Consider the following 25,817-nt stretch of genomic DNA (forward strand, 5'->3'; position numbering starts at 1 on the left):
TTTAACATTTAATGTGCATCACCAAGCATCTCAAATTCTATATTACCACCGTGTTGAAGGCAAACACTTTTAAAGGAACACTTAATATCACCTTGACCGAAGAAGTTTAAAGAAAATACCCATTCAGTTTAATGTGAGGACCTGAGAGAAGAGGGGACAGAGAAGCTTGAAGAGCTGATGAAGCATTGCTTTATAGTTAGAATACATATTTACTTCCTGCAGAGCATGGAAGAATGAGGCAGACCATAACTTCAGTAATAATAGCATCTGGTACTTTGCCTGCTTTACAGAGGGACACATATACTTTTTTTGAAGGCAGAAAAGCCGTGGCTACATCTTAAGGCACAAGCAGGATTGCAATATTAGAAACTGTTCTTAGAGTTTCTGGTAAAATGTTTAGCTTTTTTAAAATAATGCCTTGAAAAACAAATAACTTTGGACAGTATAATATTAAAATTGTTCATTCAAAACTAATATGTACAATCCAATCCCCCCAAATAATAGACCTGTTGTAATAATATTCTGCAGCTGCTTAGGGAGACTTGCCTCATAGTCAAACAACAGGGAAGAATGCGTAAAGAGAAATCCAGAACAGGAACACGGATGATTAAAAGTAGACAAATATTTGAGTATTATTCAGTACTGTCAGATGAGCTGAAGGGAGACATGATGTCAAGATTTAGACTACAGGCTGCAGACAGTGAAAGGCTTTGTAAATTAAGATCAGTGGAGGAACGTCCTGCGGTCACACTGTGTAGTCAAGTTCAGCGTTCAGCTTAGTGTACATATCATAAATAGCATCAACAGTGGCAGTGAAGTTGATGAGGAATTTTCTGATTTTTTCCAAGCATTCCTCTTCCTTGACATCCCGACCCTTGGAAAGGGCCTTCATAAAATCGGTCTTATATGGAGAAGCGAAAAGAGCTGCCTAGAAGAGCAAATATGAAAATGTGATATTCATACACAACTCATCTTGCATTTTGTATGCTCAGTTACACAAATAAAACAGGCAAGGTCAAACATCGGCTCTATTATGCATGAATGCCTCACCTTGAAGAGCTGCTGCACGAACCAGCCATGGTACTTTTTCAGGGCTATTTCATAGGCTTTGGCTACATTGACTCGAATGAGGTTTGGGTTGCTATCATCCTTTTCACCATCCACCAGGCTCTGTAGGAAGACTTGAATAAATCGTAGACCCCTGTTGATAAAGAAGAAACGCACAGTGATTATGGATGCAGGCTAATAGGTAACATGGTGGAGAGGAGGTTGTGTGGTTCAGATTCTAGGTGGTCTAGACTCCTGGAACCTGCTGTTTACATTCATTATACACTGCCCAGCCAAAAACAAGGTCACACACTCTAATATTCATTGGACCGCCTTTAGCTTTTGATTACGACTCGCTGTGGCATCGTTTCCACAAGCTTCTGCAATGTCACAACATTTATTTTTGTCGTGCATTAATTTTCGCCAAGATCTTGTATTGATGACGGGAGATTCGGACCACTGCGCAAAGTCTTCTCCAGCACATCCCAAAGATTCTCAATAAGGTTCAGGTCTGGACTCTGTGGTGGCCAATCCATGTGTGAAAATGATGTCTCATGCTCCCTGAACCACTCTTTCACAATTTGAGCCCGATGGATCCTGGCATTGTCATCTTTGAGAATGCCTGTGTCATCAGGGAAGAAAGAATCCATTGATGGAATAACCTGGTCCTTCAGTATATGCAGGTAGTCAGCTGACCTCATTCTTTGGGCAAATAACGTTGCTGAACCTAGACCAGACCAACTGCAGCAACCCCAGATCATGGCACTGCCCCCCACAGGCTTGTGACCTTCTTTTTGGCTGGGCAGTGTATAATTTGGTCATATGGATGCCTATATTGTAATTTTATTTTACAGGCCTATACTGTCACACAACATCCGAAGCATGGGGTCAGAAAGGACAAATGCTGTCGTATGTTGTACAGAATGATAAGTCCATATTTATGATTTGTAAAATTGGACTAAATAAAATAAACCTGACTTGATTTGATCTGTAGCCCAAAATTAAATTAACATCTCCAGTTCAATAATATCAAAAACCTGAAATGCAGAGTTTCTCAAACCTTTTCAGCCACAAAAGGGCCAATGTGGCTCCAGCTTTGGGCCATTCTGCTCCATGTATTTCCTTCTCTGCTTCCAGAATCTGCTGCAGTGTCTTGAACCGTCCAGGGTTTGTATCGTAAATCGCCTTGATTTTCTGCAAGGTAAAACAGTAAACATTGTTGTTCTGTTCTGAGCAATAGATAAATAAAACCCCAGATTAAACTCTGGTGACATGAAAGACTAAACATACTTACCGTGATGTTACTTGATAAGTCCGCCTTTAATGGTGCAAAGATAGTAGAACCAAGGCAGTCTGGGGATAAATGTTTACACAGAGAGTGACTGAGAATTCTACGAGTTTAAACGTACATATGTAAACACAAAAAAGTATTAATATAAGAATACCAGCATTATTTAGAGCCTCCCATGGAGACCACCAACCTCTATCATTACAGAAGCTAAAAGGGCTACTGTAAAAACTGTAATGCAGGTCTGAATGCAAGGATTTCTTCTGTTTGTTTCCACTGGCACATGCAAATTGTTTAAAGCACCACTGAAATGCATAACAAGTGAAGTAGCTGTAGCTTTCCTTCACATGTAAGTTACATATCACATACAGACAACATCATTTAAAAGGTCAATACAATTCCTATAATATCTTGATGTTAGTAAATACTACTATATATTAAACTGTGGCACAAACCCTGACCTTTGACCTTTTATCCCCAAAGACTCTTCGGTGGCTCTGTCTTTAAAAACTCCTGTAGCACCACACAAAAAAAAATTATCCAACATCTGATATCTAAAACGTCAGGCTCAATTAAAGGGATTATATGCATAAAATGACGCACAAGACATTTTAATTGTTAAACCTTTGCAGATACTAAATTCTAACATGGATGTGTTTATTCTAACTGAGTTCCATGATGCACCGTGTAGCTTTAGTTAAGTTTTAAACCAAGCAGACACAAAAGTAAACACCAGGCTTACATTACAAGAGTTTTGCTGCCTGTTTCATCACTAATGGGAAGTGTGCTTGGTTGCACCTGTAACACCCAACAGTAATCTGACAGGATTCTGGAGTACACCTGTACGTCATTGCAGTGAGGTGAGAAACGAAACCACTGAATGTTAGTGGAAACAGGATCAGGAGGTGTTACTCTTTAAGTGAAATACGGGGAGCATATTCAAATGTTAAAAGCACTCTTGTGGCCTACAACCACCCAACAATACCTCGATTAGGCCTTCAAAGTCTGGTGTTTTCATCACAGTATTATCATTAGGTGTCCTTTAATTAGGCTATGGGAGTATTTGGTGACAGGATGGCGAACAATGACACATCCAGAGTCCCGACCACACGCGGCTTCTGAATAACCCGCTGACACACCAGACAGCTTTTATCTCGAGCGGTTAGTGGAAACTACTCGTGAAAAAATGCGCTCTTTTGTGCGGATGATATCCACAACACTGAACATATCTTGTTTTCTTAAATGTCCTTAACTTTTATGGCTCTCTCTATATTTCCGACTCTCTTTTTGTAACACAGACACAGTTCATGTAGAAATATTAAACATCAGTAAAATTTTATAAGAATAAAATGAAATTAAACTAACTAACTAACTAACTAACTAACTAACTAACTAACTAACTAACTAACTAACTAACTAACTAACTAACTAACCTAAATAAATATGTTTCTATTTACAAAAAACACCATTCAGTGCTCTGCTTGTTACAGGTCCTACATGCCCACATAGGTAATTATTCTGTATTTTATTCTGAAGCTTGACAGACCCACGTAAGTAGTTGTCCAGCATTTAAAACAGGTGCAAAACATCCAGGGAGTACTGTCCATGCAGACTCAAAGAAGAGGTCTAATTAGGCAGACTAATCTAAAACACCTGTGTGAATGTACTTTAACAGTGTGCAGGACTTTAATGGCTTGTAGGAAAGTTGGCCGAGCAATTTCTAGGTCAGGAAAAAAACAATGGCGACAAGGAGGAAAGAGTTTAATATGGACATCAGACTTGGGTCCTCTCAACGGTTTCACATGGCAAATTCAATGGAGGGCCTTTGGCATATTAATACAGAATGAAGCTGCACAAAGATGCCCTGCTGCCCCATGCAGCCGGTGAATGGGCAATGGGAACTCAACACCGTACTAATCAATTTTCACAACTCAAAATCCAGGCCAGTGGGTTAAATTATGCATGCTAAAGGATTGTGGACAGCTTGATGGTGAGAAATACGATCCCAAAAAAAAGATTATCATTTGGAAAGAGCAAGATCGTTTTATTGGGTTTGATGGAAGTGTTGTGACAGATTTCTCTCACAACAACTTATGTGTTTATTAATCAAAGATGAACAAATCCCACATGAAAGATGCATGACGTCTGATAAAAGGTTCATTGCAGGGGAACTCTAACACACTTAAAATGCTGCATTTGTATGCATGTTCAGCCAAAATAAGCAATATTAAGATCAAATCAATCAATAACAGTTAGTCGGTGTCATCAATGTACAGCTGCAATGATGGAACAATAATTATTTTGAAGTAGATTCATCATTAGTGGATTTTGTCCAACCAATATGGCCAAAATGCTGTTTTTCAGAATTAGTTATCTGGAGATGTAATGCTTTTCTCTTTTTAAAATCATATTTAAGTTAATAAATGTGGGGTTTGGACTGTCAAAACAAGATATTTATCTTGGACATTTCACTTTTTCCTGACCTTTTGTAGACAGAATGACTCATTGTTAAATATAAAAATGTATTTCCAGGATCCCATGAAAATAATCATTAGTTTCAACCCTATACATCAATCTTGCCTAAACTGAACAGTCACTGAACATCTCTGACAACTCAATCATTATAATATGCTGAAGATAAATACATGTGTGCATTAAATGCCTCTACTAGCTGCAGCCACTTTTTAATGTTTATTTCAACATAACTGTGTTACCTGGAATGGCAGTGGTGCATATCTATATATGGTCTCTAACCGTGTCACTCTGTGGAAACTTCACTTACCAAAGAATGGTGGAAGGTATGACACAGCCTCCAGAAACGGTCTTGTTTCCACCTGTCTGTCAGCAGGCAGCTGTCTGAACTGGTGCTCCAATAGAAGAGCCATCTCTTTACTCCGGACACACTCTAACCTTTGAATTGATGATAGGAACAGGCTGTCAACCATCCACTGCGATGCAATACAGTGACACCAGAAGAAGCTGTGTGCCATACCCCCACCCTGACACACACACACACACACACACACACACACACACACACACACACACACACACACACACACACACACACACACACACACACACACACACACACACACACACACACACACACACACACACACACACACACACACACACACACACACACACACACCAGTCACCTACAGTGCACCCAGGTAGTGTCTTATCCAGCTCCTCCAGTGGTCAACTTCTTAACTGGGTCATTGCTCCCTGTCTAAACAGCCAATAAACAGCATTTAGTGCAGAGCAAACACAGGAAGGCCAGCTAATGTGTCTAATCAGCTGACCTGATGCTATTATTCCTCTGCTTTTGATCACACGCTTTACTGCCTACTAATGGGGTTTTGTGGGATATCTTGAATATCTGCATTTGGCATTTCATTCCGCTTAACTAATTAAGTTTATTTAAGAAACAATAATTATTGAACAACACAAAAGGTTAAAAAAAAAAAACTGTAGTGCAATGCTGTGCTTCACCTTTTGTTATTATCTTTTAATTTGATTATAACATTTTAAAAAGCAATTACTTTCATTCATTTATTCAATTACAAAATATGCAATGTTATTTTTTAAATGTAAATGTAAAAGTAAATATGGTACTCAACAATAATATAAAAATAATAATACAAATTATAATAATAATAATTATTATAACAAAACAGCAGGTTAATAATAATAATCCTGATGTTTATGGATCATAATAGAACATTTAGAATTTAGCAGAACCATACACAGTGTATGAATCATTCCTTTTAATAAATAAGATTGCCAGAGAATTTTTTTCCGGAAGTGTGTTTTGCGATTTCCTCCAGTAGATCATTTTGACCTTTACTACACCCCGTAGCGTGGGAGTAACTAGGAAGTGTGGCGGTAACTAAGGAATACTGGCGGATCCATGGACTGAATAACGGGTTTTCTGTCAACAAATGCAAAACCCGGACTAGTTTTAAGAAATATTAGGAGAAAGCAATTCAGTGTGCTACCGGAAGGGTGAGTAGGTATTGTTTATCGTGCTGAAATAGTCATAACTGCGTATTTTTTGCTTATATAGAGTTTGTAGGTTGGCCAGGAAAAAAATTGACGTTAGCTAACTAGTAAACAACAAATCGCCCATCGTTAACGTTAGTGAGGATACCTTTGAAGTGATTTCTTCTTATATTGTGTGTTAATTATGATTCAGGTCTATGGCGTTGCCGACTCTCTCGGCCCGTGTGCCTAGTCGATCACGCGGGCTGGCCGGTCAGATGGCCCGGCAGCGGGAGCAGGAGGCCCGGCAGCGGCAACAGTGGGAGCTGCATGCCCGATACTTCAAAGAGCAGGGGGTCCGCAGCCACAAACAGGAGGCCTGGAGCTCCAGACACTCCTACCAGCAGAGGTGGGTAACGTCCTGCAGCAGAGCTGGATCTATACCAGTAAACAAATAGATCTTACTTCAGATTTGGGACAAGGACTCAGATCTTGTACTTAGGTAAAAGTAGAAGTGCCTCAGTGTAGGAATACTCTGTTACAAGTAAGAGTCCTGCATTCAAAATGTTACTTGAGTTTTTACTAAGAAGTAAGATTACTTATTGTGCAGACTGGTCCATTTCAGGATAATATATATGATATTTTTTAAATTATAATTGTTACTTTTGATTTATTTAGATTTCAGGTCTCTTTACTTGAACAATAAAATACTGTTATTTAATTTGACTTTTACGTAAAGGATCCGAGTCCTCCCTTTCAGCTCTGGTTCCATGTTTATGTTTAATATTAAAATGATTGCAAGTATTACTGTAAGTAAATATTCTTTGTATAATAGGTGTCTTTATGATACAAATTTAAAAAGAGACAGTAGTCTACAAACTATTGCTCCCAGTGAACCTTTACTTATTTGGGAAACACATTAGGATCACATCAGCTGTTTGGCACAACAAAAATCAGTATGTCTATATTTTGCTCTCAGGACCTTACTACTTATAATAATATTTGATGATAGATGTGTTTCATCTGCGAATGCCTAAATAAATTAATGTAACTATATTTTTTCAATGCCTCTTTTTCAGTGTTTAGTTGTTCATTATAAACACAGTTTATATTTTGGTTTGAGCAACTAAATATCAATGTTTAGCCTTACATCTATGTATCCTTATATACATGTGCTGTGATATATAATGTGTATGTGTCTGTGTGTACAATGCTCTTTTACTGTGTGTGAAAAATAAAGGGCATAAAGGAAAGTGGTGTTATATCTTGTAGTACGTCTCTGAAGCCCTTTTGTTCTCAACAGTGACAGAAAAAGAAGCCAGTGAAAATTAACTTATTTCTTTCTTCCTACGTTTTGTCAGTATGTCAGCATACTATAAACAGACACTCGAAGAGGAAAAGAAGGCAAGCCTGGAGCAGCGCAGGAACCGACTGAGGACAATGCTTGAAGAGGAGCGAGACCGACTGGAGGCGGAGCTCAGAGACGTAGTTCCTGACAGGAGCTCACTGGCAAGTCAGCTGGTGCACAAAACTGAAGAACTTCGAACAGCAAGAGAGGAAAGAAGAAAAAAGGTATTTGCATTTAATCAAAACTTATTTTTCAGTGCTGATCATGGTTGTGCTCTGCAAGTGAATAATTCCTGTTCTTTCTTTTCCGTTTCTTCCCTAGCTTGCACAAGAGCTGCTACGGGAGCACTGGAAGACAAACAACACAGAGTTGCGAGAGGTAGCTAAGTTTAAACTATTTATGGAAAAGCGAAAAGTTGCCAAACCTCATACTTAAAAGTCTAACTGTGGATCTAGTGATAGATGGCCTCAGGATTCTAGTAACTGTTCTGTGCGTCTGAAGAGCTCTGCAAGATGAGAAAACAGACACTTTTTGTCAAGACGTCCACTTGATCTGGAAACTAATAGGCCTTGTGATGCAGATATTCCATGACTTTCTGTTAACCTGAGTCCAGTGTTGACTTCAGAGCATAAAATGTTCTGGTGTCGTTTCCGCTACGGGTCGAGTTAATCAGTATCCCTGTCTCGTCGATGTCCTTACCTTTAATCTGTCCACAGGTAGAGTCAGCATTACATAAAGATCATGTTGTCGGCCAGTGGCAGGAGCAGATATCCGAGAGGAAACAGGTGAGACATTCATGTTTTTATAACTGTCTCTGTGTTTTTGAACCGTGGGTCCTTGTTGGACAGTAATCTCCAAATCACCTACAGGTCGTAGGTGATTTGGAGATTATTGTCCAACAAGGACCCAAAGCACTGACTCGTTATTACTCAATTTTCAACTAAATTGAGTAAAAATGGCTCTTAACAACTTTTAAGCATCACCTCCCTTACGTCAGTGCTGACACATAGGACCAACATGGCGTTAAACTCTGCCATTATCCTTTTACGTGACTAATTATTCATGTAACAAATCAATATTTAATTAAACTGGGCTCATGTCATCTGTGAACACAGTATCAAGTCTGAAATCGACTTACACTGAACCCCTGGAAATGGTAGATCATTAAGAAAGTTTCAACACCTACTGTAAGTGACCCTTCTCTTCAAACATTTAGGAAGAAGAAGCAGAGCAGGAGGTGAAAACACGCTTTGAAAATGAGTATGAGAGGACCAGGAAAGAGGCTCTGGAGAGGATGAAGCAAGCCGAGGAGAAAAAGAAGGCAGAGGAAAAGAAGAGGGCAGAGGAACTTCGCCAACAAATGGAGGAACTGAAGCTGAGGGAAGAGGAGGTATTCAGAACTTGGACAAAGTGTTTCTGCTGGGTAAAAATTGCAGATGTGTAAGCTAATGTTATTGTTTCTTTGAGGCAACTCGCCTGAAGAAGGAGCAAGAGGCTCTGCTGGTCAAACAATGGGAGCTGGAGAAGACAGAGGAGGAAAGAACGAAGGTTGAGGAAAAGAGAAAGAAGTGTGAGATGGGGTAAGGGAAGCTCTTTCTGCAGAATCACACCTCATACGATGCTTTGTTCTGGTGAGGAATGGGGTTCGTTGGATTTGTGTTCCACCAGCCAATTCTTGATCCGTCAGTATCGTGCTCAGCTCAAGAAGAGAGCCCAGCAAGTGCAGGAGGAACTGGTTGGTCATCCTCTTTTGATACAATATATATTTCTACATAACCCAACTTGCCTGGTTTACACACCTTTTTTAAATCTCCCCGTGCCCACCAGGAGGCCGACCGTAAGATCCTGACCGCCTTACTGGAAGGACAGCAGGAGGACACGAAGCTAGAGACCACGCGGAGGGAAAGGGCGATCGCTGATGCTGCCTGGATGAAACACGTGATTGAAGAGCAGCTTCAGTTGGAGCGGGAGAGGGAGGCTGAGTTTGACATCTTACGCAGGTGAGCACCAAGATTCAATAAGACCTGACTCTGCAGGAAAGGACTTCTCCTCCAACACCAACCTCTGTATCCCATCCATTTCAGAGAAGAAGCTCAACGTGTGTGGGAGAAGCGAGAAGCACAGTGGGAGAAGGAGAGGAAAGCCAGAGAACGACTCATGCTGGAGGTGAATTGCTTTAAAATGAATCCTTATTTGAATGCTTTTCAAATGGTATGACTGCTAAACACTCCTTCTTCTTCTTTTTCTTGTACAGGTACTTGCTGGGAGACAGCAGCAGCTGGAGCTTAAGTTACAAAAGAACAGAGAAGCTCAGGAGGAGTCCCTGAAGAGACGAGAACAGCTGATCCAGGATCTGGAGCTGGAGAGGCAGACCAGACAACAAGAGAAGGAGCAAGAAGAGGGGCACAAGACGGCACGGATGCAAGAGATAAATGCTCAGGTGGGCACAGTGGTTTGATACTTTATAGCATTTCTTTTCAACATGAAGAACAGAAATATAATTCAAATATATATAACCATGCATTCCAGCCCACAACGCAGCATTAGATGTGTATTTTTATTATAAAAACAGATATGAAGTTGTTTCTGTATGTATACTCCAGATGGAGCAGCGGCGCCAAGAGCAGTGGGAGGAGCAGTGCAGAGTAAAGGAGGAAGAGGAGCAGAACAAGGAGGCTCTGCAAATCCAGGAGGAGGATCTGAGGCTAGAGATTCAGAGGATGGCCGAGAAAGGGTACCAGGAGAAGGTAAAAGTTGAAAGTCCCGCTGAATGCTCGTGTTTCAAGTTTCCAGATGCTTCTCAATATTAAAATATGCTGAACCTGTGCCTTTCAGACTCGCAGCAGACCTCGATCAGCATGGACATGATCAACAGACAAGACTGAAGAGCTAAATAATATTGGAGAAGTGTGTCTTAAAACAATGCTCCCATGACTAAATCGAAATAGTCAGCAGGCACTGTAATTGTTCCTAATGGCCATGAGGAGATGTGATGTAATTTGACGGAGGACAAAATCCAGTCCTTGTTCAATTGAAGCATGCATATCAAACTTAATCCAATCAGTTGGGAAATGTTTCTTTTCCTGCTTAATTTATTTGTTATTTTCACTCCATTGAGTGGTGGTGTGTTGTTCCTTGTGTCACTAACTCCTGATGCTTCAAATGATCTTTAGTTGACCTTTAAAATGCCTTTTTTGTGCACATTAAGGACTGTTTTTGTCATCCCTCCTCGTGCAATGCAACTGTGTTGTGTAGGGATCTTTTCACAGCCAGAAAAGAGAATGAACTGTTACGTAAATTAAAAGCTCTTTAATGCACACATGGAGTATTGTTTTAAGACATATTGGAAACATTTGAATGTTATCCTTAAATGCCTTTTGCAGAATGAAGCATTTGTGTCAGTTATGAAGTCAAATACTTTGCCATCTTGATGTTATTTAAGGTATATGCTGATTATTGTTTTGCACTTTTAGAGCTGTATTTTTTCTATCCTGATTTTGTAGACTTTTTATAATAAAATGTTTTCAACCAAATCATTTCTGTATGTAGGCAGTGAACACATGAAACACATCTGAATATATTTATAAATTAAGTTTATTTAGAAAATAATTATTTTTCCCAGGTGCAACTGAACAGCTGCATCACATACATCCCTGCACTCCGGTCAGGTACAGAGAGGGACTTTATTTGATCAGATTTCCAAACCACGATGAACTCTGAAACACTTTGTGAGGATGAATGTGAGGTTGCACAATTATTATTTGGAGACGTCTAGACTTCTATCCCATATGACGCGCATTAAATACAAAACAAGCAGCATGGAGCTCCAAACACATAGGACATACATACAGTATTAGCTCTAAATATATTGTAACATCACCAACACTGCATGGCACACACGATCGCAGAATACAGTGCAGTGTGAAGACACTTCGAACATAATACATCAACATCAGCGTGCTGGTGAAGCATACAGCTTAGCCCTGAACAAGCGCTTTTTCTGCATTTACTGATTAGACAAATGGGCACGGATAAATAGAACCGCACTGCAGACTGGATTTTTCTTGGACGGGACAAACGATACCAAAAGCTTTTGCATTGCAACAGACAAGAGCATTGCAGAGCTCCAAAGTGTGCATTAATGAAGTTCCCAAGATGTAATGGTCAATTTGTTTTGGGAGATTAGACCAGTATGATGATGCTTGCACAGTGGAGTGAATGAAAGGACGCTCCTTTAGCTACAAGGGTGTTAGCAATAGCATCATTTGAGGCTTTTCAGCATCTTGTCTGGCTCTGGACAATGTCATCATGTGGGTATACTATGCTGTGCTTAGTGTCTTCTCTCAATCAAAAGGCGGATTCAAGATTATTTGTAAGTATGAGAGAGTTGACTCAAATTGTAACCTTTAAACCATAACAGACCCCAGACCTGCTAGCTGCTGCTTGATTTAACATGATTTGTTAGTTTGTTATTTCACCTCAAGATTAATTGTGCCATTATAAACAGCCGAGGATACCTCAATAAAGTTTCCCCCCTTTTTCCCTTTTACACTCAGATTTTGCTTTAAATATTTATTCATAAATTAAAAAAACAATGCATGCATATACCACAAATACAAAAAACATCATTAAAAAAATGACGAAACTGAGATGCTGACTGCCTTGCAGCCCTGTAAGTGCTGTTAGTTGGTATTCTCCTTTGTGGTGATGGTCACAAGCTGCTTGGCGGCCTTGGCAATGTCATAAGCACATTGGATGACCTGCTGGGTGACCAGCTGCATGTCCGGTCCCGGGCAGCCTTCCGACGGCAACGCCTTCCTGCACTCGCTCTGAAGCCGGAATGCACTGGAGGTCAACAAGCGCAGAGAGCCTCGCACAGTCTCTGAGCGCGGCTTCTGCAGAGGAAGGATAACATTTATATTAACACTAAGGGACTGAGAATCTTCAAAAGGAGACTTCTGCAAAGAGAGGCGATGAAGACACTTAACATACTCTCTTTTCTTAACACAATTTTAAGAATATGCATATTTAATACACAAGAATATATACAATTACATTAATTGTTTTATTTCATTAAAGAATCAACTAAAATGATACATCAGGAATCGGCACAACTTAAAATACTGCTGTAGTTGGACCTTGAATCTCTTGCATTTGTGCTAGTGGTGTCAAATGAAATGCCAGACTGATCTGTGCTCTCAAAGCAATCTTCTATCCATACCTTGGGAAAGAGGGCAGCCATTTCTTTCACAGCCACATGTATTCTTTCTGAACAGGGTATGAAGCTGTGAGGAGAAGAGAGTTGTGGTTGAGTTCAACATGTTTATGTAATATTCATACAAACCTCATAACTACAGAACGAACAAGCTAATATCTAAAGTATTCAAAATACTTATATTCAAGTCCACTTACACAGTAAGCCACAATGTAGAATTCACACAACACCGTGCATTAACATATCGAACATTTTCAGATCATGCTATATAACTACCTTTCCATTAATTGCACACTTGTTTTAGAATTGTAAGTAAAAGGCAGTTTTATTCCATAGCACATTTTTGTATTGAATAAATATTGCTTGACACATGAGACAAACAAACGCCAAACACTGCATAACTTCTATTAAATTAAATAAAGCTAATTCAAAACCAGCACATTAAAGAAAAAGAGACAGCTTGTTAGCAGGTGAGGCAGAAGGAAAACGGTGAGGCAGAAACAGTGTGAGGGAGAGGAAAATGAAACTGTGCCTGGGAGGCAGGGACAGAGGCCAGAGTACCAGGATGTGGGGTCAGGGGACCGAAGGCTGAGGGGCTGAAGGGGAGGAGGGGCCTTCTCGGCCCAGGGCACCAGAGTGCTGAAACATCCCAGGCTGTGCCTGAGCCGACGCACACCTTCACGCTCAGAGGGTCTGCTCTCAAGGTGAGGGACAACGCGACACAAAACAACATCATAACAGCGGGGCAGAGTGGAAGTTGAAATGGGAACAGTGAAGATAACACACAAAAAAGGGAAATGATAGGAGATAAACACAACTAAAAACTACAGAAAAAATCATGAAGAGGAACTCAGGGTGTAAAGTGAAGATAATGAAAGCTAAAAGAAAGATCCTAAACTGATGAATATACTTTCTCTCTGGCTTCTGACCTGTCGTGTTTGTTTTCCTGAGCAGCTCGCAGCAGCTCTTGGATATTCTTGGTGATTTGCTCTGTTTTGCGGATGACGTCCTCGGTGCTGGGAAGCGTGGGGTCTGGCTCCATCTCCACATCATCCAGCTCAGGGATAGAGCTGCCCTCCCCCAGCCAGCTCCTCAGCCTCCCTTTCCTGCAGTAACTGCACAGGGAAATTCAGAAGAGATCATGTCTACAGCCAACATCCCTGCTTGTTGTTTTTCTTCTTTAGACAAAACAACCCTTTACTGTATCTTTGGAAACCCCTGCAGAGTGTTTGTTGTGTAATAAATACTCTTACCCCGAATCATCCATCTCAGAGTCATTGAATGTGTTGTCATAGTCACTTTCCGGCATGCTGATTTGCTTCTCTAAATTCGAGGCCTAAAAGAAACAGAGGAGACAAAAAAAGATGCTGCATGGGTCGCAATATCATGACCTTCCATGTCAGTGATAGCAGAAACATAATCAGCTGTTCTGAAATCAATGCATGTATCTCTGTGCTTGTTGTATGTCAGATTGGAACTTAAAGGAGTGAAAGCGATGCAGGTGGTCTGCCTGAAACAAGCCAAAGATCTGTGAAGCAAGAGCACATCATTAATTTAGAGCAGTCAAACAGGACTGGTGAAACAGATTATGCAGAGCTCAGAGAGTTTACTCGCGTTAGTGTGACATAATGCTGACTAATAATGACCTGATCTTTCCCAGGCACAAATAGCATTGGGTCATTCCACTGACTTAGATCATCATCAAATGTCATGGTGTTGAAAAAGCGATAAACACACGCCAATTCTAATCATTGGCAAAATGTGTCTGAAACATTGAATCAGAACCAAAACACAAGCTTTATTCACTCTCCAAACTAAAGAGAGGTAGACATTCCTGTTTGATAAAGGGAAGTCAAGCTTAAAATAAGTTCTTATTTGAAACTAAATCACGTACAACACAACTATTACTTGAAGTGCACAAAATAGGGATGCCTTATCTTCCTGAAATGTTAACTGTCAACTGAGATTTTACTTGAAGACTATCAAACTCAAATCCAAATGTATAAACAGTAAGCAGAGACAAAGAGGTATAATCGAGCCACACAGGACCTATCGTACAACACGTTCATACTCAACCCACGTCCAACAGAATCCAAACTAAATCCTCTCTTTTTATGCAGCACAAAATGCAATGCAGGACACATAAGCTAGCTTCAGCAAATGCAATTAGCACTAACATGTCTCGATATATCCCAGTTCTGACTGAACAGAAAATACATCTTTTAATACTGAAAACACATCCTGAAACACAACATTGTTTGTGTTACTGGAGGAGTGTGAGAGCATGCTGCTGGAAGCTCACTGTGCAAAATGGCCAGGCAGTTGTTAAGAGAAAAAAAAGGACTTCTCTTTTTTCGGAACAACTCAAGAACAAAATATACATTTAAAATAGCAGATTTAATCAATTTTTTCCCCGTTCTATTTAGAGACTTGTGGTTGTTTTATAAAAAATGACTAGCAGTAAAAACAGACGTTGTTCAACATCATCTGCTGCTCACGTTTCTGGAGCAAAGACAGGAAGCATAAAGATTAGCAGGTGTTTGCATCACAATTGAGAGGTTCTGCTCAATGTTCAAACAGAGGTTCTGCCTGCGCAAAACCACACAATTCCAGTCGTTTAGCTGTGAGGATGATGCTGATGATATATGAAGGTGGGGGCAGCTGCTGGAGGCTCATGCAGCAGAGATTGAGCAGCATATGGAGGACAGAGGGAGGCGAGGGGGGGGGACAAGACTGGCTCCAAGTGGATTGGCTGCGTCCCACAAGATGCGGACCGAGCGAGGATGTACTTAACCTTTTGGGCACTCTCGTCCTTCGACCAAGACAGGGTGGATGGAAATGAGGGGAGGGATGAAGAAGTGGTCACAAAAGCGCCCCTTTCCGTCTAAAGACAGGGTTCAAATCACATTTTAAAGGACACAAATGTCTTAAATTAAAAAAGAAACAAACTAAGATTAGATCGTGTCCCAGAAGCCTCTTCAAGTCAGATGATCGGATACTGTAGATTGAGAATGGAATTGATGGAAAACTGTGTAATGAATTGAACCATTAAAATCAGGATGAGATAATCATTGTGTTTGTGAGGGGTGAGATTAAGATCATTCAATGTAGACGGATTGGATTATGCTCCTACATTTATTTATCAATTTGTGCTGGAAAAAATACAAGACTAAAGAGCAAAGGAGTTCATCCAACAAGAGAAAATGTGCAGAAAACTATGATTCACAAGCTCAAATTTAAATGCAAATTACCAAGAGAAGATAAAGTGAGTTTGTGAAATTATCATGCATTACAAAAACACAGAGTATTTGTATGGTAGTTTTAATGCTTCATCAACATAAAACACAGTACAAACCTTGAAATGATATCACAATAACAGCATCTGCTTTTGCTTACAGCTATGTGTTGTCCCACAAACAAGCCAGTGAACAACAGGTTTTTGCAGATAGAGGTTCTGAATATGGATCTGGACAAGATGAGGTGTGACTGGCTGTGTCTAAAATACATGTCATTGTGGTTTTGATGACTCTGTCTTTCATGCTGCAAAGAAAAACTCCCCAATGATTAAGGAAAGCCATAAAAGAAGGTAGAGATGAGGGTTTTTCAGACAGGGTGAAGGGAAAGTAGAGGAAACAGGGCAGGGCGGAGAGGAAATGGCAAAGGAGAGCAGGGAACACGTCTTACTTACATGAGGTGGGAGGGGTTGCAGGGTGGGGATACACTCCTCTGGGTAGTGGCTTTCTCCTTTAGGGAGATAGGGCTTCAGGCCTGAGCCGGTCTCATACATAGACATGGGGCGACTGCCCCGCGCAGACTGGCGGCGTTTCAGGGCCAAGGGGCTGGAGGGGTCGGGGTAGTCTGAGGCGCTGGGGGTCTGATAGATATTGGTTGGGCCGTGCCGCCTGAGAGAGGAGTTCTCGCTTTGCAGAGATTGCAGCTGGAAGAGACGTTTAGCAATAAACTAAGAGGTGCAAAGCAAGCTGGGTTTCCTGTTCTGCTGCACTCAGCACCACAGTTCAGATTTGATTCCATTGTTCTCCTAAAATATTATATTGTGATTCGACAGTCTGCTTCTGTCAGCATGCTTACTGGCTTTTAATTGTGTAAAGGTCTTCCGTTTGTTTTTGTTATTCCCATGCTCAGTAAATATTTGATTATCACTCTGATATGTCACCAATATATACCTGATATACTGTATCACTTAAGCTGATTCAATGATAATGACGTGTGGAAACGTATAGCTTTCAGGTTAGAAACATGACTAAGAATCTTTTCCCGTAAATACAATTTTAAGTTCTACTGTTACCTCCTACACATCATAGAATAGCATACCTTTTGACTTTAAAAAAAAACAGAAGAAAAGCAAAGCAAGTGATAAGCAAGCAACAGATAGTTTTGTAGGTAAGCAACAGAGGTGCAGTATAAGTCAAAGAACAGACAGATTAACTCAAGAATATAGGAAGATAAGAGCCATTAAAGAATAAACAATGTCATGACAATTAGGTCAAGAAATAGTTCAGAGAAAGAAAAACTGGCCTTCATTATTGCAACTACTTGTACGTTTTGCAAAGTAAATGTAAAAGGTGTACTTTGGTTTAGTTTCCAGCCTCTGCTAAAATGAATGTTTTCTCCACCTCATCTTTAACTATTCATCCATCTATAGTTGGGGAATCTGTTCACCCATAAGCAAACACAAAGCCAGATCACATCATCAAAAGCAATACAGTACTCTACAGTGCTGTACATCTACTGCGGTCTCAAGAGACAAAATGATCTGCATTCTCCTTCAAAACTGCCAAATGTTAACAGAAATATAAGCTTACTGACAGGTTGTTTTTTTTTTAACAAAATAAAAGATGAGACATGCATAGAACATCTGTTGCCAAAAGAATGACACTTTTCAGGATTTAGCGGGACACAGATTGATAATTGAAGCACAATGCAGTCCAAAGGTGCAGAATCTCAAACTCAACATTGTTGATGTAACAGTATCAGAGTTACAGGTTCGCATCAGCTGAGGACAATGTATTCTATTAGATATCTATGAAATGAGACCACTTAAAAAACATGTCAAACAATAAATCCATACATAATAAAAGGCGTTGACCAAAAACAAAAGCAGTGTGTCATTCAAAAACATTCTCTGCAGTATATTCAGTAAATGTGATGAAGCAATGCACACACATACAATTGTAATTAGTCACTATGAAGGGATTAAAAACACTATTGATTACGTCATGCTTTTTCTTAAAACATGCTTGTTAGTCTCATTAGACAGAATGGATTGATAACAAAAAGAGAGAGCAAGCAACCGGTGAAATGTTTTTGTTATTAACTGGACAAAGTGTGAATTCTGTTCTTCTCAAATCCAGAAAACAAATGAAAAAAAAATCTCCAGTTTAAATTCGAGCTTTGAAATGAAATCGAACATGCTGGCCAAAACAGAGGGTGGACCAGCAGGGTGTCACAGCAGCCTTATCGAGCAACTCAGCATTCCTGTTCTGATATCGGCCTCCACACTGGGCAGGAGAAGAGCTCTGCTGACCGCTGTGGCCCCCCCTCAGTGCCGACCCCGGTGTTAGTGATTTTATTGGTGGAGCGCGGGGGATACCTTTTTCTGCATCAGCCTCAGCTCATCGCTCAGGTTGTTGTTGGCTTTCATGAGGTGCTGGATCTTGGCCTCAGAGGCAGAGAGCGCGTGTTTCACCTCCATGTACTCATGCACAGTGATGGGGCCGTCTGAGAGGTCAGAGTCCAGGCTCTGTGGGAGAGAGGGGGTTAAAAAAAAAAAGATTTCAGGGTTTTTATTTGTTAAAGTGATGCCACGGTACCTTGGTCCGATCTCCTTTGTTGGTGGGGAGATCCTGCTCTGTATCCTCGTCAGATGCCACGCTATCGTAGTCGGGCTGGTCGTTGTCCTGGCTGTCACTGCAATGTCGGACAGCCACGTTCTTCAGGATGAATTCAACATTATCTGCAATGAAGGTGCAAAGTGGAACAGTTATATTTACGCTACATTTCAGTGTCAGTTAGATCTTAGAATAAAGTCACAATAAGATGCTGACCTTTGGGGCTAGCTATCGAACTCCCTTGTTGTCTGCGCTTGGCATCACTTAATATGTCAATGACAAGAGTTGCAAATTCATGTGCATTGAATCTTGCAAGCTTTTGTCGTCCCTAGATAAGAAAAACAAAGACACATCAGCCAAGCAGTACAGGATGTGACTTCACAGTGAAAGTGTGCAAAGGGGTAATAGTAAACATGTGCAGGTATGCTGTCTGTAGAGCGGACATACCTGATTTCGTGTTGACGAATACTCTGGATTCACAGGAAGAAAAGGCACCACAGTCGTCTCTGTCACCAGAGTGCTGTGATTCTGTGTAGTCAACCACACTACCAAAAATAAAGGATAACAATGAGCACATATTACACTAGAGACGATGAAAGACAACAATCTTTACAGGATCATTCTACCGTACCTGCATCAGTCTCTCGTCTGTCCACCTCATCGTACACATCCATGGCAAGCTCTTCAAATAAATGATTACTCAGCTGCATGAAAATCAGAGAATGACACTTAGACTTAAGTAAAGGGAGAAAAGATAGCTAAATTCAGGGAAATTCTGCACAAATACTTACAGACTGAAGTTTCTTCTTTGCTGCCTTGGCCAGCTCTGATAAATCTAAACTGCTACACAGAGCATAGCTTTCATAAACACATGCTGCTGAACTGCTAGGTCAACAGAATGCCCTTTTCGTTCAGAGCAATACTTACATGTTCCTTCCATCAAAAGAAGGCAATTCAAAAAGAGAAAATAGTTTATTTAATTTAAAAAACACAGATTGTCCTGCCTGAATTACAGTTGCCTGGAGTAACACTTTCATTTATTTGCAGCCATAGTGGTTGTTATGTCAGCTATTTCCATTTCCTTAAAACTCAGATAGTACATGCTGCAGGTTTCTCAGCAGCGTGTTAGAACAGGCCTCAGAGCCACAAGACAACCCTCAAAAGCTGCCTCAATGTACTCTCTTTGTTGGCTGGATTCAAGTTAAGCCCATTCACTTAGATGTTGGTTCATTAATAGATCAATCACTTCATGTTGACTTACGGCGTGCTCTCTTACCTGTCAGCCATTTGTGGAACAATGAAGTGCTGGCTGTTTTTATGATCTGAAAGCAACAACAAAAATGTTCTGTAGGATTGCCAACAACACAATCAATACTTGTGGGAAATGTAAATGTTTTAGATTAAGTGTGTTTTAAATATAGTACATACTTGGTTTCATATGGTAAATTATAAACACTTGTTCTTATCTGCTTCTCTATCTAGCTTAAATAATAACTTACTCGTAGTTTTGGCTTATTTGCTCGTCAATATTTGCTTTAGCTCCAAGCAACACTTCTGCACATATTCTTTGATCCATATCTTTTTAGTTCTCTCTCTCTCTCTCTCTCTCTCTCTCTCTCTCTCTCTCTCTCTCTCTCTCTCTCTCTCTCTCTCTCTCTCTCTCTCTCTCTCTCTCTCTCTCTCTCTCTCTCTCTCTCTCTCTCTCTCTCTCTCTCTCTCTCTCTCTCTCTCTCTCTCTCTCTCTCTCTCTCTCTCTCTCTCTCTCTCTCTCTCTCTCTCTCTCTCTCTCTCTCTCTCTCTCTCTCTCTCTCTCTCTCTCTCTCTCTCTCTCTCTCTCTCTCTCTCTCTCTCTCTCTCTCTCTCTCTCTCTCTCTCTCTCTCTCTCTCTCTCTCTCTCTCTCTCTCTCTCTCTCTGCATACCTGGCTTTCTCCCACACAGGTAGAACGCCAGTCGATCAGTGAGTTCATACTGAATCTCCACCAGTCTGTCTGCCAGGTCATGGTGGCCGGCTTCCCTGCAAAGGCACACACAAAAAACATGATATACCACTCATAATAAACTGAGTTTATAAGTTATTAAGGATGACTGAAAATACCTAACCTTGCATAGTCAATGGGAGTTTTGCCATTGCTGTCAGGGGCTCCAGGATCTGCTCCGTAAACAGTTAACAGTTCGGCCTGAGACACTTGTCCTGCCTTTGCGGCTACATGCAAGGGAGTGTTCCCTTTTTCCTGGAGGAGAGGTTGATAAGGAGGAATAAATATTGTGATTTAAATGTAATAGAAACGTAATTGCAAAGATCACAATAAGAGACCATCTTGCTAAGGGATCACACCAGATGCAAAGAGAAATCTGGCCAGGGGCTTTCAGTCGGGGGGCCGATAGCCCTATCCCAACTTTCTCCCTCCCTACTCTTGGCTTCCTTGCTCAGATCAGACCCATCCCTGAACCTTCATTTTGTTCTCAACTACACACCTGTAAAGTTTTGTGATGCCATATCTGGCCAGAGGGGTAAAGAGAGGGAGAGGAGCCTCCCTTACTTGAAACAAACCCAGTTTCGTACTAGTTCATCATTTTGATGAAGACACTACTCAACGCCTCTGTGGCAGTTACCGCTTCAGGACATGTGTCAGGAGCACACTCTGCCACGATGATACGCAGAGTGTCGTATTTATGGTTTGAAAATACAACAGTTAAATCTTACCGGGTGAAAAAAATGTGCTTGTGCTCCGAGGGAGAGCAACCGCAAACAAGTCTCGAGATTCCCGGTGCGTACACTTGAGTGAAGTTGCTGCAAAAAACAAAACAACTCTTAATATGAATTGATGAAGCGTATTAATAAAACATTGTGCCATAGATCAGTTTTGTCCTCAACTCACGGGGACCCACTTCTCCTCACCTTGCTTAAATCCTTGGCTGTCGAGCTGTCGTCCTCCCGGCAAGGCATGCGATGAACAAATGCCAGCATTTGATATTTGGCTCTTATGAACTCGGATTTGTTTGGGCTTCAGGACAACATGAAACAAAGAAACAATTAGTGAGTCAGTGGAACACGGGACAGATGGGATTTTGTTCATTGAATTAACATCTACATGAACATTTCACAACAATAATAACTCACTGCAGTTTGTCCTGAGGGTTGGCCTTGCGTTTTCCACTCATCACAGAGGCCGGGTCCAGAAGAGAGTGCTCCCATATTGAATTGGCACCATTGCCGTATAATGTCTGAACCATCTAGGATGAAATGAAAAAGGAACCTGTATAATGTATCCCGATGATTTATACTGAGAATGCTGCCTGGCCTTTAACAGTTGACTTCCTGAACAAGCTCTTTCTATATTTGGACAAAATCAATAAACCTCAGTGGGATCTGATGTACAACTGTTGTCAACAGATGTATCTTGAGCAAAGCTAGAGGCCTGCTGAATTTGAAACCGCAGCGAAACAGATTTTGTGCAAGGATAACGGGATCTCAAGTTATTTTAGGAGAGGAATCGGCCTCAAAGCACTCATGAGCCCACTGTGAAAAGTCCTAAAGATGGAGGTTTACACAGGCGAATATTAATATAAATGAGTGAAATAGTTACCTGTAGCTGTGTAGCAGGCCATGGTGTGTGCATCAGGTGGCGGACTTGCGAGCTGTGTCTTCCTAGACTCCGATGAACGCTGCAGCACTCGTCACAAATCAACACACCTCTGTTCACTGAGGCCCAGCGAGGTTCTGAGAGGGAAGAGACAACCAGTAAAAAACACCACACTTGCTGCAATGTAATCGATCAATCAAAACTGATTCAAGATGTAATAAAAGGAGGGGCTTTAGGGGATCATTTTGGATCATTCAGTTCTTACAGGTTTGATCTGCTCTAGCTTCAATTGTAGGTAGTCTAAGATGAGTTATAAATGCATCATAGGAAAGGTCCTCTCTTCATATTCAGTACCGCTATTCAAATAACCGACATACTAGGTTTTAGCACTACACTTCTCCTTTTCTGTTCCTCACTGACTGCACCCAGAGAAACGTATACTTTCAAAACAATGAGACACATGCATAAAGGATAAAGCTGGGGGGAAAAAGGGCAAATGTAAAACTTAAAAGATCCTTCTAACAAGTATTGTCCGTGTATCCAAAGCCTGAGACTACTCGTCGTTCTGTGTCATCGACCTCCGTAGTTTTCCATCAACACACAATCACACATCAGCGAGCCACACTTGTGTACTAGGTGTACTATCAATAGATACATTTGGGTAGAGTAGCTGGAAATACTCAGTAGGTCTCCAAAACAGTATTAATTCATGGATGAAAATATTTCTTTATTATAGCAATGCGCTGAAATCTACAGGGTCCAGCTCTTTAAGATCTTTAGTAGGTCTTTAATATTGAAATTTCAGATGTTTTTTAATATCATATATATATATAAAAGTATAATTCATTTTCAGTTTAAATGGGCTTGGGGGCAAACACATTTTGAAACAAATGGAAAAAAGTCCTGAGAGCCAAAAGTTGCTTGCATTTCTTTTCTGAGTTCCCAGTTTAGACTACTAATATAAAACAAGAACAGTCAACACTACAAAGGTTACTAATATTACAGACAGCCAGAAACAGGTAAGAACGTGGTTAACACTTTGAATTGACTTGAGGAAGTTTAACATGCAGACACAAACGCATTATAATCACTAGACAAGGATAAAGAGAAGTGCAACCCCAAGCTGGCTTTAATAGAGTTTTAACGGTTGTTTAACCACAGTCTTAAGTGAAGCCATGCATTGTGTAACAAGGAAGTGACTAGCAGTTGTAGGTTGAGGCACTTCGACCTTACTCATAAGTAATAATGCAGCTTCCGCCTTTAAAGCCAAAAGATCACACTAATGCCATCTGGAAATGCATAGTAAGAGAAATATACATATAGACACATAGACAGTGCATTTACAAGATACAGTATACTGTGACCAAAATAAATATGTTTACTTAACCTTGACCTATTTATTACACTTCGCAAATGTCACATAGTTGTGCCGTCTGCCATTTCTACAGAGACTCCTCTGACAGAGAACATCTGAAGACCAAAAATACTGTAAATATACATACGATACTCTGATGGCCGATAAACTGTTAAGCAGATTGAGTGGCTGGCACTGTGACAAGACAGTGAAGACAGTAAGTGTGTGAGCAGCAGCTGAGGTGTAGGAGGAACAGCTGCAGGAGTTTCTGATCAGAAACTGGCACCTGGTCCCCAGTGTTCAGAATATCCTCCTAACTTAACTTCACCAAGACCTGGGAGTTGGTGCTGACATGCCTCTTTTACCCTATCCTCAACAAGTGCTGCTACATTTAATACCACATCTTAAACTCTAAAAATATTCACAGCCAACAACTGGTAGCAGCCGTATGGAGGGGCAATCCAGGCCAGCTGCTGTGAAGACCTGCGGGTTTAACTAGTCTGAGTGACATGATGATGGACAAGGTCCTGAAACTTGAGTATAGCTACATTTTACGCATATTTGTTGTTTTTTCTAGTGAAATATGAAAGTAAACACCATAAAAGTTCCAAAGCGAGCTCTCGGCCTACTATTACTCTATATCATAATTACAATGCATTGTGGTTAGACAATAGAAAGAAATCTCTTCTGCATTGAAAGCACGCAGTGAATTCACAAAAGCATCCTGTTTTGCTTCCTGTGACTGCCGGAAAACATCACGTCATTTCATTACAAATGGGACTTCTGAAGGTTCCTCACACACAATGCAACTATTACTTGTTCAGGTGACAAACCGTATGTTTGACTGTAAGGGCATGATCCAAATGTCTCTCATTGCTATTACCATGATGTAACAAATTAACTTCTTTCAAAGATGCTGAAGACATGTTGTAAACACAGGATTACGTTCTCTTCATCTCCATTAATGAATCCCCTGCCAATAACTACAGATACCAGAGTGCAGAGATTGTTTCATTGTGGCAAACATTTCGGATGTGGGATAAGGAAGTCTTTTTGAGGGGCAATATCCTTTCTTTTTAAAGAAAGATTTAGAAAAGGAAAAGCCATAGCATTAAGAATATTTTCAGTGACACACTGTCAACATGGGTTAGGTTTCTCTTTTATTGCCAAAACCCCTGTGCATACCCAGTGATTGTTTATGATGCAATCATCCTAGTGAGAGATACATAGCAGTTTCCTGCTGCTCTAGAATGACATTTTATAATGGATGATTACATTTCCAAGTAGATGGAGACTTTTGCATGCCACAGACATTATTTAATAATCAAATGTATTGTTTTACTTTTTCATTTCACAAAGTTACTACTACAAAAATGCCAACCTGAGTATTTACAACAAGTAAGACCGGATGGAAACAGTTAAAAAGACAGCTGCTTCAGGTCTAATTGCATCCTCAGCCAAGGACCTGTCAACAGCACTAAGAACTTGCCCCCTCAAAACAGTGCATGTTAGAAAGCAGCATGTAGGCTACGGGTAGGGATAATCTGATTTAAAGCAGAAGAGTGGAGCGCAAGGCTCTGGTTTAGGGTTACTTGGTAGTTAATAAATAACGGGTAACAGCTTCAGCGATGGTGTGAATTGTCTTACCTGGAACATTGCAATCAGCGCAGAGCTCAGTGTTTCGTATGCGTTTAGACATCCTTTGCACAGCAACAAACCCCTTTAAAACAGAGTATTATTTCCGTTGCGTTTGGCTAACCATTGATTACTCTTGTGGGGTGCCTTCCGTGTTAGCTAGCTAATTAAAAACAACCCCAAACAACGACCTGCTACTTCACTCAACTGTTGCTAGCCGATTTGCTTTGTCCAGCGTCTGTGTTAAAACCATTATAACGTTACCTAACAAGAATAAGGTACCACGCTGCTTGTTTGCAAAGTAAGCTGACTTAGCACCTGATTAGCTAACTCGCCTGTGCCCGTTTGGTAGTTTACTCCTCAGTTGGTCTGTGGTAGACAGCAGGACTACAAATGAAGGACTACAGATGAAGGACCACAGATCTCTAGCGTTCCCAGTGGCAGCTGCTAGTGTTGTGTGAGAGACTGTGCCCAGAGTCAGGTCTCTCAGGAAATACACTTATCTGCGG

General features: G+C 40.7%; 3 protein-coding genes across 9 annotated transcripts; 1 reads left to right on the top strand and 2 right to left on the bottom strand.

Annotated features, from left to right (window-relative positions):
- Window positions 1–390: 390 nt before the first annotated feature.
- gltpa (glycolipid transfer protein a) lies at window positions 391–5,224 on the bottom strand. The gene is made up of 5 exons (XM_063898102.1): window positions 5,118–5,224; window positions 2,342–2,400; window positions 2,108–2,241; window positions 1,051–1,201; window positions 391–928 (listed from the first exon to the last, which is right to left on the bottom strand). Exons 1-5 carry the CDS (start codon window positions 5,218–5,220, stop codon window positions 746–748), a joined length of 630 nt encoding a protein of 209 aa, XP_063754172.1. The 5' UTR covers window positions 5,221–5,224; the 3' UTR covers window positions 391–745.
- A 984-nt stretch (window positions 5,225–6,208) lies between these two features.
- Window positions 6,209–11,203, top strand: tchp (trichoplein, keratin filament binding). 2 transcript variants are annotated; one of them, XM_063897820.1, is made up of 13 exons: window positions 6,209–6,346; window positions 6,537–6,731; window positions 7,684–7,894; window positions 7,992–8,048; window positions 8,387–8,455; window positions 8,887–9,060; window positions 9,138–9,250; window positions 9,339–9,405; window positions 9,498–9,670; window positions 9,755–9,836; window positions 9,925–10,110; window positions 10,274–10,417; window positions 10,506–11,203. In XM_063897820.1, the coding sequence occupies exons 2-13, from the start codon at window positions 6,541–6,543 to the stop codon at window positions 10,536–10,538; spliced, it is 1,500 nt and encodes a 499-aa protein (XP_063753890.1). In that variant the 5' UTR covers window positions 6,209–6,346; window positions 6,537–6,540; the 3' UTR covers window positions 10,539–11,203. The 2 variants fall into 2 exon arrangements, with proteins under 2 accessions (XP_063753890.1, XP_063753891.1); XM_063897821.1 differs by having other exon boundaries at window positions 9,153–9,250.
- A 43-nt stretch (window positions 11,204–11,246) lies between these two features.
- On the bottom strand, window positions 11,247–25,715 carry git2a (G protein-coupled receptor kinase interacting ArfGAP 2a). 6 transcript variants are annotated; one of them, XM_063897812.1, is made up of 20 exons: window positions 25,321–25,715; window positions 22,323–22,456; window positions 21,857–21,969; window positions 21,635–21,740; window positions 21,440–21,526; window positions 20,836–20,966; window positions 20,655–20,749; window positions 20,011–20,056; window positions 19,526–19,574; window positions 19,366–19,438; window positions 19,182–19,279; window positions 18,951–19,062; window positions 18,717–18,859; window positions 18,497–18,646; window positions 16,574–16,822; window positions 15,680–15,769; window positions 14,139–14,221; window positions 13,815–14,000; window positions 12,892–12,955; window positions 11,247–12,565 (listed from the first exon to the last, which is right to left on the bottom strand). In XM_063897812.1, the coding sequence occupies exons 1-20, from the start codon at window positions 25,370–25,372 to the stop codon at window positions 12,353–12,355; spliced, it is 2,274 nt and encodes a 757-aa protein (XP_063753882.1). In that variant the 5' UTR covers window positions 25,373–25,715; the 3' UTR covers window positions 11,247–12,352. The 6 variants fall into 6 exon arrangements, with proteins under 6 accessions (XP_063753882.1, XP_063753881.1, XP_063753886.1 ...); XM_063897811.1 differs by having other exon boundaries at window positions 19,526–19,577; XM_063897816.1 differs by lacking the exon at window positions 25,321–25,715 and adding an exon at window positions 23,822–23,843 and having other exon boundaries at window positions 19,526–19,577.
- Window positions 25,716–25,817: the final 102 nt, after the last annotated feature.

This window comes from Eleginops maclovinus, chromosome 12, assembly GCF_036324505.1.
Source record: "Eleginops maclovinus isolate JMC-PN-2008 ecotype Puerto Natales chromosome 12, JC_Emac_rtc_rv5, whole genome shotgun sequence".
NCBI lineage: Eukaryota > Metazoa > Chordata > Actinopteri > Perciformes > Eleginopidae > Eleginops > Eleginops maclovinus.